This window comes from Balaenoptera musculus, chromosome 7, assembly GCF_009873245.2.
Source record: "Balaenoptera musculus isolate JJ_BM4_2016_0621 chromosome 7, mBalMus1.pri.v3, whole genome shotgun sequence".
Lineage (NCBI taxonomy): Eukaryota > Metazoa > Chordata > Mammalia > Artiodactyla > Balaenopteridae > Balaenoptera > Balaenoptera musculus.
Window position 1 is genome coordinate 34,974,132 of NC_045791.1, and position 18,014 is coordinate 34,992,145.

Sequence of the window (18,014 nt, forward strand, 5' to 3'; positions counted from 1 at the left end):
TATGAGCTAAGGGCACATATAGAGCGAATCTCAGAGCCAGGACTAGACCCATGTTCTCTGGACTCTGGCAAGTAATGATTCGCTCACAATATGCTACATCGAATATATATGATCTCTTAAGTATGTTTCCATATCAAAGCTGAAACAGGTAAAAAAAAATGAATACATACAGTTTGAAGTAGTTATTTTTAAAGACATTCATTTTTGAAATTTTCAAGTCATGATTTTTTTTTTTTTTTCATGCACATAAGCGGTTTCAAGCAGTACAGACACTGAGAACACAGCAAAATGCCATGCACAACTATCTGATGATCATATCGGGACCAAGGTAAAAGTTCAGGCAAAGAGAATGTTCACAGGAAGACCTCATCCTCCTCATTTCATGTGTTGATCTGATGTCAAACTAAAGTGATAAAACAAGTTGCTAATACAAAAGACTGATTAAAAACTTTCTTTGCGTGTGGGAACAATGGCCTTTTATTAACATCGTATCTGGTAGTTAAGCAATTATCACTGTCTTTTGCTGCTTCAAATTTACCTTCCAACATATGACGGGAAGGTGGTGGTGTGTGCTTCAGTTGACCTTGTAGGAAGGCAAGGTGATCAGCAGTGCTGTTAACAAGGGTGTGTGAGGACAGATGTGCTGGAAATAACCTAGCAAATTCAGCATCAAACTCAAGAGGGGCCATGAATATGCACAATATTCAAAGAGCTGTGCTGTCATCCTCATCTCTCCAAAATGGTACAGTGTAGTCATTATTGAGCAATGGACACATTAGACAAAAACATTAAATATTCACATCTTTTAAATACTGTCAAATTTACTTAACATCCTCTATCTCTAAGAAATCTACTTCTTTGGGGCAAATATTGAAAAACATAAAGTTATACCAATTTGGAAAAGTTTGAAAAACTTTGAAATAGCCTCAGTTAATATTACTTGGAATTCCAAAAGCGTCAGAAGACGTACAAGTGTTGGCTGCTACAGCACCACACTTGGCCACATCCAGAGTTCATTTACAGGGAGTGAATATTTATGCAGCTTTGTCATGTGAAACCAGCTTGGTCAGGGGGCCAGGGAAGGAAATCAGGGAAAGCATAGAGGTGAATGCCCCCAAGGCTTCTAAATCTCTTCTTCGCATCACATCAGACATTACCTGGCTCCACATGTATGTGTTGTAGAGGGCAGTCAACATATCTGGACGCAGAATTTCATTACATCCTTGTTTCAGAAGCATCTTGGCACTAGATTTATATTTTCTCTGTTCATGCAAAGAGCAGTGAAGCACAAAAGAGACTTGTGAAGACGGAAAAGAACATAGCTCTATATCCTGATCACCTCTGAGTGAAGAGATGTAGGCACACACACTTTGTGTTCTCACGTGTGTGTGGGTGAAGACAACCAAATGCATTATAATGCCAAGCAGGGTGACGTGATATTTGCAGTTGACCACCCACAGCCCTTGTGAATGGGGAATAATAGAGCCAGTCCCACCAAAATTGCCTTATAGAAAAGGTGACATCAGTGAAATAGAAAAACACAGTAAGGAGTTCTGTCTTCTTTCCTTCCGTTAATTTGTTTCTTTGTTTCTGCGTTTGCACCTTAATTCGCACTTTACAACTGCAGTTTACACACAGGCCCTCCTGAAGGATGAAGGGTGTGAGGACCCAGCTGTGCATCTCATGTTCACCACAGCACACGTGAGGACACAGAGCATGGACTGGCACACTCAAAGAGCTCGTGGGCTCTTTGGGTGGCTAGACAGATAATTTGGAACAGAACATCCCAATATCATAGGCAGAACCTATGACATCCTTGCAGCAGACGGGACGACATCTCATGAGAAACTTGGAGCACAGTCCTGCTTGGCCGTCCAGGCGGCCCTATCACAGTACCTGACTGATCTGGTCGCCTGCGATCTTAGCCAGCAGATGTCTAGGCTCATCGACTACCAGGTGGTATTTATCTTTCCGCTGCTCATAATCAGCTCTGTATTTTTTCTGCTCAAACATCATATCAAATTATAGCAAGAGTACAACTTCAAGGCTATACACAAATGTCCCAAGATACTTCAGAGAGCCTGAAAAATGTGCTTTCTAGAGGTGGGCTCCCAAAGTATCCAGGGTAATGAAAATAGGGAGGTGAAGAGAATTAAGCAAAGGAAGATGGCCTGGAGAAGGCTGGGGCTTGGACTAGATTAGTTATAACATCAAAATTGAAGTACCTTGTACCTAAACATGTTCCATCTTTACATATGATGTCATTAGCAATGTTAAGTTTTATGACATCTTACATTGTATTTAAAATAAGGCACTGACAAGCTACAGGTTTACTACTTCAGGCTGTGAGAGTCAAAAGGTATATTCATGGACACATTCTAATATGCTAGTTAATTTATTTGATTATAAAAGAGACCTGGAAATCCTTCATGAATTAGAAAAATAGAAACAAAATATATCAAGACTGTCTCCCTAGGAAGCTACCAACAGTAATTCTTCAGAGTCATCCCACCTGGAAATCTACTGAAAATAAACTAAATCAAATTTATAAACAACAAAAAATCTTATATGTTCTGGTATAATGTTATAAGTAAAAAAAAAAAAATAAAAAAAAATAAAAATTTATAAACAACAAAAACAACAAAAAAGTTATATATTGAAATAAATATACCATTGGCTACATTTTCATTTTCTGACACATTTTACTAATTTTCTAACATTGTTTTTGAATTTATGTAAATCTGTGGAAAATACAAAGATAGGAAATTAAATGTAAAAACCATCCACATATACATTAATTCACAGCTTGCTTCTTTCATCATTTTAAGCTAAATTTACCTTAAACTATTGCAAAGACAGTTCCAGGAAAAACTGGGTAGAAGGTAAAGGAATATTCTGAGTGCAAATGGACACTTCTCTGCACCAATGTATGAGTCACAGTGGCAATACATTTGAAGGCGTGAATCACAACTACCCGCTTAGGGCTGCCATTTCTGTGCCTTGGTAAGGGATACTAAGTTAACTTTGAACTTCTGGGTCTTCCAACTCTACACAGAATCCTATACACTCCCTGTTGAAGGGAGTTCAGCTGAGAGTCAACAAAACCTTTACCTCTTTGCTCTCGTCACCCAAAGGGCTGTGCTGCCCTGTGCTAGTGCGAGCAGAGGCCGTGCTGGCTGTGGGGACCTCACTCCAATCCGGACAGCCCTTTCCTTTGTTCTTATTCATGCTTTTGGCAGAGCTCATCAGATAGTGATATTATAAGAGCCTTCCCAATGCGTAATCTTGAATCAACACTAAAATGGCTTTCCTGTCATTTTAGGTATTGGGTTTTAATCAAACCTCATTTATAGACTTCTAAAGGGACGCTAATAGGCTCAATTGGATCAGGTCATACATACCTCATTCATCAACTGAGTTGCAAACTTGAAATGCCTATTGATTGGACAATCAGCAACATACTTGAAATCTGACTTCGTCCTTTCAAATACCTCTTTATACTTATACTAGAGAAAATAGAACATGGTTACTTGATAGCATGCTGTGATTATCTTAAGAATGAGACATGCCATTTATTGTATACAATTGTGATTAATTCATTCATAGAGATAACAAGTAATTACTGAACACACTCTGGCTCCCAAGGCAGTGAAGGGTATACCCACCTCAATGTCTTAAAAACTAGCCCCCAAATACATAGTTTCACTGAACGGATGTCATATAGATCTATATTCCATATTGGACAAAAATCCAAATCAGTTTCTTCTTTGTTTCAATACTCATAGTGATTATTATTTTACTTTGAATGTATTTCCATGTGCACTCGAAGGCAGTTTTTAGTCCGTTAATTAGAAGTAGTTTTCCAGTAATGAATCAGATAATCATAATATTTTAGAGCAGGGGTATGCTAGCATCTAGACCACTACCTGTTTTTAAATAGCCCCATGAACTAAGAAAAAACTTTTTTATATAGTACTAAGGGATTGTAACAAAGAATATGTGACAGAATGAATGTGGTCCACAAAGTGTAAACTATTTACTATCTGGAACCTTTCAGAAAAGTTTGCTGCCTTCTATTTTAGAACTCAAAGGAAGCTAATCCAACTGCTTTATTTTGTAAGTAGGAAAATGAGGCCATAAAAACAAAGTTATTTGCTTCAAGTCACACATCAAGTTTGCAGATTAAAATACTCTCACTTTCTATTTGCTTCCATATCAAATCACCCAGAGACATATTAGGAAATTCTGGAAGAGCCATGAGGAGTTGTACTGAGATGGCCTTTTATCAAATTCAAATGAGTGACGTAAATAAATGATTACTATTGTCAATGAGGCCGATACTAAAATAATTCCTGAGTAGAGTGAATAATGTAGTATATACTCCAACTTTAGGGTCTAGAAGCAAGGATAGGGATGGAAATATGAGAAGCAGTTTCCTCAGTACTAATTCTCTCTGTGGGCACTGGAGTACATTTCATGGACGTGGCCATTACCCTTGAGTAGATATATACCTTGCTGTAGAGAGTCTTGTTCTTTTCAGCCAGAGTGAAGTCGGGGGTATCAAAGGCATAGCAACCGATGCCTTTAAGCCAGGTCAAATCTTCTTTATATTTTACCTGGGAGAAGAATATCACCAAAGAGTTTTAAGTATCTACCTCCAAATAGCAGTAGGTTAGGATCGATACAAGTAGAACAAATAGAAGGTCTGACCACTAAGGTATATAAAATAATAAAGTATTGAAATAATTATTTAAGAGACATTTCCAATAATACTGATTTCTGCTCACTTTATGGTGTATTGTATTGCATATGGAATTTTTCATTTTAACACCAAGTAAAGCAATTCAAAATTTTTTTTTTTTAAAGGGAAGGGAAGTGTCAGAGACTAATATGATGGATTCGAGTCTGAGTGATTATTTTATATATTTATTTTTGGCTGTGTTGGGTCTTCGTTTATGTGATGGGCTTTCTCTAGTTGTGGCAAGCGGGGTCCACTCTTCATCGCAGTGCGCGGGCCTCTCACTATCGCAGGCTCTCTTGTTGCGGAGCACAGGCTCCAGACGCGCAGGCTCAGTAATTGTGGCTCACAGGCCCAGTTGCTCCGCGGCATGTGGGATCTTCCCAGACCAGGGCCCGAACCTGTGTCCCCTGCATTGGCAGGCAGATTCTCAACCACTGCGCCACCAGGGAAGCCCAAGCAATTCAAATTTAACAGGCATACTTGCCTAGAGAGTATATCATTAGCTCAGCAGCTGTATTTTCACATAAAGAGCTGAAATTTCTTTCTAAATGAGTATTGTCATGTGTCTTAATTGCTTAATTGTCATGAAGTTGTCTCTTCAGTTGCTCAAAAATAGGTTATCATTTACATGAAGTATATCACTTCCAGTCATGTATTATGATGTAACACATTTAGAAGAAAAATTAGGTTTATAAATTTGAATATATTTTTCTGTCTCCTGAGTTGAAGCTCACTTATTTAGCAATGAGGTTTATGACTTAAACATCCATACACAAGAGCTAAAGTTTAGTCAAGTGTTTAATCAGTTTTTATGCAGTGTTTGATTTCGTTAAGTCATGTGGACATATTAATTTATATGTAAAAAGAGAAGATTTCAAGACTCACATCACTGACTGCATCAGTGACTGCTCGATGGTGGAAATGCTCAGGGCGATCAGGAATGGACCTCCAGATTCCCAGCTGGCTCATGTAGTTCTCCTTGTATTTTATCTGTGGTAAAAGCACAAAGACAGCTTTAACGTCTTACCCAAATTTAATGTAAAAAAGTCCGTTTGTCTCCAGAGAGTTTTAGAAAAGGGAGGATACTTTAAAAAATTATGGTGGGTTATTGAGCCCAACACAAGTAGAAATATATAGGGGCGTACTTTACTGATGTGGTCTGTGACTGTGCGATGATAAACGATGTCTAGAGCATCCTTCACAGTGTGGTATTTCCCTTTGGTCTTTTGAAATGTTTCTTTATAGCGTAGCTGGAAAGAGGAAAAGCACATGGATTATGAAGAACTACCAAGTTAAATAACTAAGCTCTTTTAACCTTGAACTCTCCTGAGTCTTATCTCTTATGTTTTCCCTTGAATAAATTTGGGAGAGATTAAAAACCTCTTTCACATCCTGGAAGAGAAAAAGGACATTCAGAGAAAACTAAAGAAATCTGCATAAAGTGTGGAGTTTAGGTAATAATAATGTATCAATATTGATTTGTGACAAATGTCCCATGGTATTGTAGGGTGGTAACAACAAGGGAAACTGGGTATAGGCTATATGGGAACTCTCTGTACTATCGCTGCAACTTTCCTGTAAATCTAAAACTACTTAAAATAAAAAGTTTATTTAAACGTAAAACAAGCAGACAAAAAGCTCATTTGGGAGGAGAAAAAAAAAAAAAGAAGCATAACTTTGTTGAGCCCGGGACATACTAATGTACATGGAAAAAGGAGAAAGATTTAGTTTCTAACTCCTGGTATTAAAATGCCTTTTCCATGGAGCAGTCCTAAAATTTTATTTCATTTCAATCTTTATCTTTGTGGTATTTCAAAAGTCAATAGCTCTGACTTTAACCTAAGAGTATCATAGAAGATTCATCTCATCTACACAAAATGAGTACTTCTCTGAGCACTCTGTTTTCAATCTCGGACGAATCTTTTCTTTTTGGGTAGCTGAGCAAACACATAGTGAAGGAGGCCTTTAACTTTAACTTTGTTTTTCAGATGGGTAATCTAAGATCCTTTAGCTCTCCTTGTGGGGATAGCCACGGTAGATAGGCTGAATTTAATGCCACATCCCAGCTGGACTATTTCAAAGGTTAGAGTTACCAGTATTGGTAATGACAAAGCCCTGGGGATAGGGCTGTCCAGTGGCATATAATGAGCTCCAGGGGCCAATTTCACTGTGTGGACATCCCTGAGAAGTGGTGATGCAGAGCAAGCTTGGTTCAAATTAATATTCGACAGTAACCTTGAAGTGATAAAGATGGGGATGTCACAAGAAGACAAAAACTATCCTAGCAAATAGATTTTGAGGGTAGCATATAATTTTTTCAGCTTATATTTTAAGCAAACTGGCATGGTCTTCTTCCAACTAGCAGACTCCTTTTAGCTGCAACTGAAAATTTCTGACAAAATTACGGAACTAAGATATTGTTCCAATTTGCTGTACACTTTCACAATTCTGCTTAGGGATTACTGTAACCACTTAAGATGCTTCAAATCCTAGAGCTATGTTGCTAAGTTGAGGGTGAGGGGGTTGCTTGAGCTTTTGGCTGGGTTAAGTCCCAACCAGTCCTCCAGAGTTCCTGGTTCTGGTAATAGGTGCAATGCATTCATAATTGGGCTCTGGGACACAAAACTGGTAAGGACTGGCCATCTAACCGGGTTGATTCATTTCATATCTTCATTAACAGATAATCTCATTACCGTTGAAAGGCACTCTGTCCTTGATCACGTGGTATGGGAAATGAAAGTCTGTCCCTCTGAATTCTAACAAACATGTCATTCACATGATTTAGGCGATCAAGAGAAGAGAGGAACAAACATTTTCTGAGTGTCAACTAAGAGCCCTGCACTGTGCTAGAAACGTGTATCTGTTGTCTTGTTTAGTCTAATTTAATTATCACAATTCTTATCCTCATTTCACATAGAAGAAAAGAGGCTCAGAAGAATTAGGTAAATTATATGGAGTCATACAGCAGGCAAATCACAGCATCAGGATTTGAAACCGTGATTGGCTGTTTCCAAGAACAACATTTTATGGATAAGCAACATCAAGTATCCCTAGGAAACGCCACCAAAGAATTAGAAGAAAGGGTCATATTTTTGCTTGGAAGAGCAATGAGAAAAGCAGTAGGTTTTCAGCATCTCTCAGCATTATTCTTAGCGACTTTGCCAAATGGTACTGTTTGTGCCTGTTTGTTTGGCTTTTGTGTTTTTGTTTCTTTCCTGATCTGTATTGTGGGCCAGGACTTTGAATTACGGATATGACTGTAATATCTTATGCTTCTTAGTGTTTCCACTTCAGCTGCCCCATCACAATGAAGAAAGAAGGGAGGGATGCATACATCACTGGCATTCCAGTAAGCCTTCTTGGCTCTGATGAGGATTGGCGTATCTGGAACTGGAGTGTACTTGTCCTTCATCTTTTCGTATTGAATTTTGTACTTTTTCTAAGAAATAAAGATGGAAGAGAGAGAAATTTAAGTTCAAGTGTTTTCATCCCTGCCAATTCACAACCATGGAACAGATCCAGCCTAGGGACACACTGGATCATGCTCGTTAAGAGAATAGCTCTGCCTTCTGTTTCTTGATGCTGTTGAGCACAACTTGTAGAAATGAGCTCTCTGATCAGAGGCAACAGGTGAAGGGTTTTTTTTAATTAATTAAATTTATTTATTTATTTTTATCTTGGCCACGCTGCATGTCTTATGGGATCTCAGTTCATCACCAGGGACTGAACCCAGGACATGACAGTGAACGAATCCTAACCACTAGACCACCAGGGAACTCCCAAGCAGGTGAAGGTTTTAACAAAGGATTTGTTTCTTTAGCCCAGTGCCTGGGTGTTGAATTCCCAACTTACCTCACTGACCATGTCCTTCACGTCTTTAGCATGCTTCAAGGCTGTGGTCTGGTTTCCAGCATGATGATGTGGTCTCTCTTTGGTGGCAAGTTCAACATACAGATACTAAATGATAATAGGCACAACATTATAAGTCAACTATACTCCAATAAAAATTAAAAACAAAGAATAGGGATCAGATGTTAGAGATAAAACACCCCTTATTTAGTATTCAGTCCTCTTTACTCATTTCTAACCCTAAGATGGGAGGGCAGTGTCGACTTGTTATTGTCCTGATTTTTTGTTGTTGTTATTGTTATGTGTGTTTCTGTTTATTTGTTTCTCCCTCTGTCTCACATTAGGAAACACATATACGCGCTCCAGTCATCTAACATTCCTGCTGCTGACTATGGTCTAGTCTAAATCCACGTGATAAAAAATGCTGATAGAAGAATGAGAGGATTCTGATAGTCTTCAACATATTTTTTTTTCATTTTTGCCTGAATGCATGAATTGTGGTTTCATTTATCTGTGGACAAAATATAGGTCCTATGGAATGAATTAAAAAATTTATTTTCACCACCTGGAATCCACAGACCACTCATCCAATGACTAAAATTGTATAGAACTTAGAAGACATGGCATTACCTGCTCATGTAAAACATACCCTAGTGAAGACGGCCCCAAAGAAAACAGCTTCTTGAAGTTAAAGGGCATGAGGCAGCATCAGGACGACCAAGTGTGAGGCTCTGCCACTGGCAGGCGTGGTCAGGCACACAGAACCACCCCCTGTGGCAGGTTTATGAATCTTCATGTGTGAATGTTACCTGGCTCTGAAGCTTCTGCCCTCGCTTGGCTCTTATAAGATCAGGAGTATCAGGAACTGAAGTGAAGATTGACTTCTGCTTCTTGCCTGCAGCTCTGTACACCAGCTGGACATAAAACAGTCATAACCATCATTTCTGCTTCATTGACACATTCTATGCTCTGCAGATGCCTTTATTGTTTACTTCAGAGAAAAAGCAGGGCCTCTCCCACTGCAGCAATCTCAGTTTCTGTCCAATAAACCAATACATTTTTTTAACCTCCTTAGCCTTCCTTTTCTTTTTTTCCTTGTATCAAAATTAGAGACATTCTGCAGCCTGTCCAAGTTCCAAGCCACCTGCTGTGTTCTTGTTCCCTTCTCACCTGTCCCTTCTACGACCCTGTTCTAGCAGTTACCCTCTGCCTCTCTATATCTTCAACCCTCCCGATGTTCCAGCCCTCTCCCTTCTTCTGCAAACAGACCCAAGTCCCTCCCTTCATTAAGCCTTTTCCAAGTTCTGCCAATGGCCTTTTGCCTTTCTTTCACAACCAAGCAAACTATGTGTTTTGCCTTTTTCTCTCTTTTGATTAATTTCACAAGGCAATAGTTTGGCTTCCACCCAACCACTCCAATGAAGTGAATTTCATTAAGACTACCACAAACAATTACAATTGCTACATCCTAGAATGCTTTTCTGCAGCAACTGTAACTGCTCAGCAATTTCATTCCTGAACTCTGTTCTCTGCCTTCCATTCCCCCATTCTCCCCTAGGGGGCCTCCCATCTTTCTAGGCACTCCTCAGCTTCCTTCTATGGTTCTGCGCTCCCCCAAAGGCTGCTATTAGCTAGAGTTAAGCGTTGGCCCCTTTTACCCTATACATTCTCCTTGGGTAACCTCATCTCTACCCAGGACCTCAACCATCAATTTGAGATTGATGGTTTTCAAATTTTGTTAAATGGCTCCTTGATATCCTAGCCATGCAGGCCAGAAACTTGGGGAGTCATCCTAGACCCCTTCTCCCTCATTCCCACATCAAAATGGTCATGAATCCTGGGCTCCTAACTTTGTGATACTCCTTAAATCTGACCTTCTTCTCCTTTCCCACTGCCATGGCCCTAGTTCAGCCCCCTGTATTGTTTCTTTCTACACATCCTTAAGAGCCTCTAAACCACCTTCCCAAATCCTCTATTGGACACTTCACATGGCTTACCCATCTTTCACAAGCCCAAGAAAGAGGTTTTCTTAGAATTCAGGTCTAATTAGATGTTAATGCTCAGATCTATCCTGCTCAGAAATAATTCATCAATGACTTTTCATCATGTCCAAGATCATTAATATATCACCCACGAGTCTTCATAACCTGGCTTCTTCTATCCTATGTCTCCAGTATCATTTCCCAACAGTCTTCCACACTCCCCATGTGATATTTGAAACTAGTCCCAGTTTCTAGAACTCATTATGGCCAATTTCACATACTGTGCCTTCTACCTAGAATTTTCTTCCCACTCTTATGTGCCTGGAGAACTCCTAGAGTCCATACTGTCTTGATCATTCCTATAGGATATCATTTATCATATTGATGTCTGTTTCTTCCCAGAGATTATGAGCCCATGGAATGCGGGAGCTCAGTTTTATCATTCTTTTATCACCTCATATTTAGATAGAAGATCTGAAAAACAGTAGTCCTCTAATAAATATTGAGGATATTTAATATAATGAGGTAAATGAGAAAGTCTAAATGGATAACAAATAAATCCTAATCATGGATAAAAATGCTGGTTGAACAGATAAAACGTAGGAAATAAATAATATGTATATACACATGTATGTACGTGTCCATTTCTTTACATCTAAACTATATACAAGTGCAAGGTGAAACAAAATATAGCTCATCTGCTTAGGGCTGTTTTTGGTGTTACCAATGAAAGAAAGGAGATAAACAAAACAGAAATGTACTGTTTCTCCCAGGCTAAATTTTTGAATAAATCAAATCGACAAAATCATAGAATTTTATGGCTAAAAGAAGCCCAAATCATTACCTAGTCCAATTCTCTAGCTCAGGAAATTAGGGTGTTAAAGTTGTGAATTAGAAAAAGTCACACAACAAATTGGAAGTAAATCTGGAACTAAGACCCACCTCTCCCATGCCATTTCTATGATTCCCTTTGAAGTGTATTTCCCCTGTACTTAGGTATGCATTGTTTATACTCCTTGGGACAACATCTCTGCTTCCTAGTACTACAGATATATATGTGTCAAGAATCTGCACAATTTAAAGACAAGTCAAAAGTCAATAACTTGAACTTTTGGCCATCAAACTTTTTACTATGCAAGTGTTTCCCAAACTCACCTGATCCTAAAAACCCCTTAGTAAGAACAGATTTGCAGGCTCTACCCCAGACCTTCTGTATCCAGGGTAGTAGCTCAAATCGGTATTTTCTCAAGCTCAGGTCATTCATTCTACAGTGAGGCAAGTGTGAGAGAAATTGCACTACTAAAAAATATCTATTTTTCTTCCTCAATGTTGTTGCATAATATGCACAAAATCCCAATAGGAATTGGGAAGAAGAGAAATTAAAGTTTTAGATAATTCTGAACCCAGACAGCTGAGAGAAGTAAAGGTATTTCAAAAGATGCCAATAAGCACTTTAAGTTATCAAACAATTTTTAATTATTTAATTATTGGCTGGAGGAGAGATGTGATACTTTAAAGCAGTGGTTTCCAACACTGCCTGAATATTAGAATCATCTGTGAGGCAGCTAAAAATATGCAGATGTCCAGACACAGAGAATCTAGTGTGGGGCTTGAGGTTGGAGCCCACTCAAGGGTAGTTTTAAAATATTTCAGAGATGATTCTGATACTTAGCCAGCGTGGAGAGGCACCTTTACTGAGAAGAAACCCCATACGCATTCCTATCTGAGTGCTGGCACTGGTTGAAATAACAGAGGGAAGTGCTCAGGAAAGCAAATGTGCTCAATGTAGCATTTGTAAAAGCTGAAGAATGAATCATCCTCTGCCCTGGCTCACCCCAAGTGTAGGAGGCTGCACATCCTCTCCACTGAGGACAACGCTTGATTTGCCAAGGCTTCTTTAAGTCTAAGGACATAAGTGATCCCTAAACAGCAGCCATCAGAGTTATTAAGAATGGGGAGTCCATGAAGTGGCCTGACAGCTTTATGGAGTCTGATAAATGAGGCCACAAGACAAACTGAGTTGAATGAGAATGGCCCACTGACCTATAATACGAGCAACCATTTACATTTGTGGGATGCCCTTACCTTTAGAAAGCACATTTCGTCCTTGGCAAACACGGACATCTGTTATGGCCAAAGCACTACAGGATACACATCTAAATAAGATGGGGGGGGCCAACCCTCAAGGGACCAACATAGGTGAGAGGATCAGATCTATGCACAACTAATGGCAATAAATCAGGAGCCTGGGTGCCAGGTGGGGCAGATGAAAATGAAACTAAGTTGTTTGGAATTTCCTGAGTGGGCAGCAGAGCAGAGAGCCATTGAAAAACTTTTCAAATTGCACCGCCATGATTAGGGTTCCTGACAGCAGGAATTAATGAGAGAGAAATTTTTGAAATAAATTCAGTTTGGAGACAACAATAGTGTAAGACAGAAGGACTCTCTAATCTATAAAATCATGTAAACTCTCAGCTGTCCTAGTCATAGGTAGGGCAAGTATCAATAGCCTCATCTTATTAAAGAGGGACAAAATAAGTAAATGGAGGCAAAATGAGGTCAACTGACTTGTTTAGACAGGGTGGCCACTCTGTAATTAAAGGCAGAAGGGAGATTTTGGCCCAATATAATTACCTAAAAAAAGATCGCTAGAGGAAGGAGCCCCTTGTGGTGACAGGTTTACTTACTTCACTCAGATGTGTCTTCAATTCCTGCACTTTTCTGTATTCTGGAGTGTCAAGCACCACTTTGTATTTGTCTCGCATCTTCCTTGCATTATCGGTGTATAGGTAATTAGACTTAAAAAAACAACAATGGAAATACAAGTTGATTAATAACTTCAGGAATTGCATGTCACGGTCACATGTTGTCTTTCAAACGGCTGGCATGTGCAAGCCACACTGACCCTCCCTGTGTCCTGGAGGTCTTCCCAAGCAGGACCAAAAACAACCGTCATTTAACTAAGCTCATTACCTTTTTTAGGCAGCACAGATCATCTTGAGTGGGTCATGACTTGCTCAGTGAGTTAATGGCAAATTTCCCCTTAACAGAAGCTACAGGCAAAGATTCCTTCTGCCCAGCTTTGTGAAGCTGTGCAGGAGGAGCTGCGTGTTGGGACGGTGTGCACTCACCCAGAGCTTCCGCAGGTGCCGGGAGCGGACCATGTCAGGAGTGTCATATAGGAAGCAGCCCAGTCCCCTCAGGATCTGCAAGTCTTCTTTGTATTTAATCTGTGTCACAAACATAGAAATATAGCTGGTCATGAGCAAATATAAATCAAGAACAAATAAGACAGAGCAGTGATACTTTTTTAGTGATGAATCTTTCATTTTGGTTCAACACATCCACCCCGTACTCTGAGTTTGCTTGAACTCAAATAAGTCATAGGTTTAAAAAAAAATTTTTTTAACTTATTTATTGATTTATTTTTGGTTGCATTGGGTCTTTGTTGCTGCACTCAGGCTTTCTCTAGTTGCGGCGAGCAGGGGCTACTCTTTGTTGCAGTGTGTGGGCTTCTCATTGTGGTGGCTTCTCTTGTGGAGCACAGGCTCTAGGCATGCAGGCTTCAGTAGTTGTGGCACATGGGCTCAGTAGTTGTGGTTCAGGGGCTCTAGAGTGCAGGCTCAGTAGTTGTGACGCATGGGCTTAGCTGCTCTGCGGCATGTGGGATCTTCCCAGACCAGGGCTCGAACCCGAGTCCCCTGCATTGGCAGGCGGATTCTTAACCCCTGCGCCACCGGGGAAGTCCCATAGGTTTTTAAAATTTAAATTGCTAACCCTGAACTGAGAGGAAGATATGGCTATTATTTTATTATTATATGGATGAAAAATACCATAGATTAAATGGAGTGGTATTTTATGAGAAGTAAACATTCAAGGAGAAAAAAAAAATTTCAGCAGGAAGTAGCTAAAGTGGGTGGGAGCAGGGGTGAGTAGGAGAAAGATACTAAACATGACCTGGACAGAGGTCACTTGGAGTGAGGTGTTGGTAATGATTTGGTGTTGAATGTAGAATGGTGGTCAGCCATTCTTGTATCTCCCAAGTGGTCCTCTTACTACTATTTCCATAGCTGGAGAAATGTGGGGTCTTGCTTCCACACTGCTTTACCTCCAATTTCTACACTCACTTTAGAAGTTTACTCAATGCAAAAGGCTGCTCAAAGACTGGCTGGCTTACATGCTGAGAGCAAGCCTGCCTCTTGGTAAGAGTCTTCCAGAAAGACCCGTATGAGATGCTTACATCACTGGTGATGTCTCCCACGTAGCGGCAATGGAGCACGTGGGGTGTGTATGGCAGAGAGATCATGTGGCCTTGCATCTTGAAGAAGTCTGATTTGTAAATCAACTACAGGGAAAAAAATGCCCATAAACACATAAATTAGAGACCGAATGGTTGACATTCATCCCTGGGTTCCATGGCCTCCCCCCTCTCCTAAGAAAATACCCACCTCGCTGACAGCCTCTTGTGTCTTCCTGACTTGGCGGATTTCAGGTGTGTCGGGAGTTGTGTGGATCTTGTCTTTCAGTTTGTGGTACAACTGTCGATACAGTCTCTACATCGGAGGGAAAACCATTCCAGACGGTTAGTGCAGGATGATGAGGGCATCTATACACTAATCAACAATCAAATATTGTACATATTTAAAGAGCCATGAGAAGTGAGATTAAGGATACAGAAAATGATTGAAATTAGAAAAAATAGAAAGTGATATTTATTTTGTTTGGGTGAAGAATTTTGAGCACAGTCTTTCCACTTTCTATCAGATGGTTGGATAGTAGGGTTAGATATTCAGACCAATAATTTATGTAGAAAACCAGGTTCATGAGTCAGACTAACATGCAACCTTACTAAAGATTTTTGAATACAAATGTCAAAAGAAGGAATTAATTTGCATTATAATCTATGGATGGGGTGGGTCTCTACAATGGCATTACCAAAATAAAAGAAACATTGCCACAGGATATCAGTATCAAAATGGTGACAAAAAGGATCTCCTTATTCCTTGTTGATGTGTAAGTTTATAGCTGAAATACAATGAATTCTTAATGCATTTCAAACAAAGCCAAGGTCTTTGAAACTCCTCCACAGAATTAACATTTACAGTACCTCACTGGTAACGTTGTTGACTCTTCGGACATTGACAAATGGGACATCATTGGGTCCAAGGGTATACCCATTTGCCTTCATGTGTTCATAAACTTCTTTGTACTTGAACTGCAGAAGCAAAGTGAGAATGAGATCACTGATGGGTGAACAGAGAGTAAGCGTCACATTTCTCAAATGGAAAAGGGCTGTCGTTTTCATCTGAAAATTACTCTCTAAGCATTAAGTATGAAAAAAAGTCATTGACAAAATTTTTGTAATAATCTGAGTCTTGAAAATTATTTGTTGGCTAATAAAGCCAGGTCCAGAAAGGAATACAACTCAGGGTTGCCTAGATTAAATCTGTTTGTAAGTAGGTATGCAAAATGCAAGAAAAACCTGTATTTTTAGTCCCAATATGGCTAGGAAATTAAGACATGCAAAGCAGAAACAAGAGACTAATTGTAAGACTGATGGATGAATGGCTTTATAGTCTATTTAAAAAACGATGTTAGATGATTAAATCTGTGACTCTGCTTTGGAAACCATATTATTGGGCCACAGACTATGGGACTTTGCTGGTCAACAGGTTTGATCCCCAGGACTCTGGAGGGCAATGCGGAATGAAGAGCTCATTCTTCAGCTGATGGTTGGTTTGTGGGTATGGCCTGAAGGCCAGAGTCACTGGGATAGCCTACGTTTCTTCAGGCCTTATTCACCAAGTCCGAACCTGACACTAGTGGGAAAGGTTGGTATCAGAGCTAATGCCTGGGCAATGCTCTCAGGTAGTGAGAGTCTAACTACCCCTCTGAGATTTCTATGAAATGGGCACAGAGGGTAAGTAGTGAGGCACGTATCAGAGCATTTCCTTTCAAAGGAACACGCGGGGATGTTGTATCTTCTGCAATGAAATGTTGCAGAAGGAAGACAACACTATCGCTACACAGCAGTAGTGCATGTATGAAGTTGCATTTCCAGTAGATGGCTTGGGATAGTTCAGGATGCTTCTGTGCTAAGGCCAAAAGAAGTAGAGGCATCATGGCAGCCACGATCCCTGAGCCAAGGTAACTGAGTGATGCAGATACAACCCCATGAAAATCCTACGCTAACCCACTGGGCTACCCAGGCACTGCCGAATTGCAGGAGCAGCACCCCTAGAAAACACACCGTCTCCCCTTCCCTGCTCCCATCATTGTATCATGTTGAAACTTCAGGGTGTGATTAGGGGGATGAGAATAGAATATTAACAAATATAAGCGTTCCCCTTCCCACTTTAAGCCCCATCTTAATGAAGAGGAGACCACTCACATAGCTGCTCATGTATTGGGTGTCCTTGGTGTGTTTGAAGTGAGGGGTGTCAACCGGAAGCCTATATCCAGTGGGCAGGGAGTGCAGGCCAGCTCTTCGGTACAGATTCTGCCAGGATAAAGAAGAGCAGGTTAAATGAGAGCTACATCAAATGACTGATCTAAGTTAAACAAGTCAGATCCAGGTTTTCAATTTGATACTTAGTGTACTTACACTCACTGAATTGATTTCAAGAAGAAATTAACTAAATTCTAAGAGCCAAGCAATGAATCAAATTACTCTTAACATATTGCTTTCAAAAAAAGAGCAATGAGTGAAGGGGTTTATAGAAAATAATTCTTCTGTGTTTCTAAACATATGCCTGGTTGACTGCATGGCAACCAGCAAGAATTTGGGAAAAGTAAATAGGCAGCTAGTGCCAACTCTGTGGTTAACCCTACCCTTAGCTGATATTCATGCCATCACCAATCCCCGAGATAGCCGTAATTATACGATGCATCTTTGGAAGCCCCCAGGGCCCCATAAATACAGTGTCTTGATCTTAGGCTGTCAGGTCAGGAGGCTCTTATTCCTGGCAGAAGGAGGAAAGGAGTTTCTATCTGTGATTTGAAATAGTCTGTCTCTCAGGGGAGCTAAAGGAGTAAGAATAGTATTTAAAATATTAAAAACCAAATTACTTTTAACGTTCAGTATAGGATAGTAGCATTAAAGGTGAGACCAAAGTAGCACCACCAGATAACAAAGAACAGGGATATTAAATACATGAGTGGAATCTAGTTTCCTTCTCTTCTGAACTCCAACAGCAATTTCTAGCTTTATCTCTTATTGTATTGAATAAAGAGTCTTTTATGATTATACGCCTTGTCTTTGTCATCTTGTCTTGGATTTTAAGCTTTTTGAGAGCAGAGGTAGTAGATTGACCCTGTTCTATGTAACTTCTATGCAAGCATTGCTCCAAAAATGCCCACTGCTTGCTCTCAGCCAAGAGGGAAGACAAGCAGTGCACTGTTTTTTGTTTTGTTTTGTTTAGCTCATGTGAATGAAACAGCCT

The 18,014-nt window shown here is 39.9% G+C and overlaps 1 protein-coding gene across 1 annotated transcript in view; it reads right to left on the reverse strand.

The window, feature by feature from the left end:
• Positions 1 to 18,014, reverse strand: part of NEB (nebulin) — a 215,649-nt gene that overhangs the window by 40,575 nt on the left and 157,060 nt on the right. Inside the window, 15 exon segments of the mRNA XM_036858909.1 lie at positions 1,158 to 1,262; positions 1,897 to 2,001; positions 3,402 to 3,506; positions 4,512 to 4,616; positions 5,627 to 5,731; positions 5,887 to 5,991; positions 8,076 to 8,180; positions 8,594 to 8,698; positions 9,400 to 9,504; positions 13,260 to 13,370; positions 13,704 to 13,802; positions 14,813 to 14,917; positions 15,021 to 15,125; positions 15,680 to 15,787; positions 16,964 to 17,071. Coding sequence (XP_036714804.1) covers positions 1,158 to 1,262; positions 1,897 to 2,001; positions 3,402 to 3,506; positions 4,512 to 4,616; positions 5,627 to 5,731; positions 5,887 to 5,991; positions 8,076 to 8,180; positions 8,594 to 8,698; positions 9,400 to 9,504; positions 13,260 to 13,370; positions 13,704 to 13,802; positions 14,813 to 14,917; positions 15,021 to 15,125; positions 15,680 to 15,787; positions 16,964 to 17,071 — 1,581 coding nt within the window.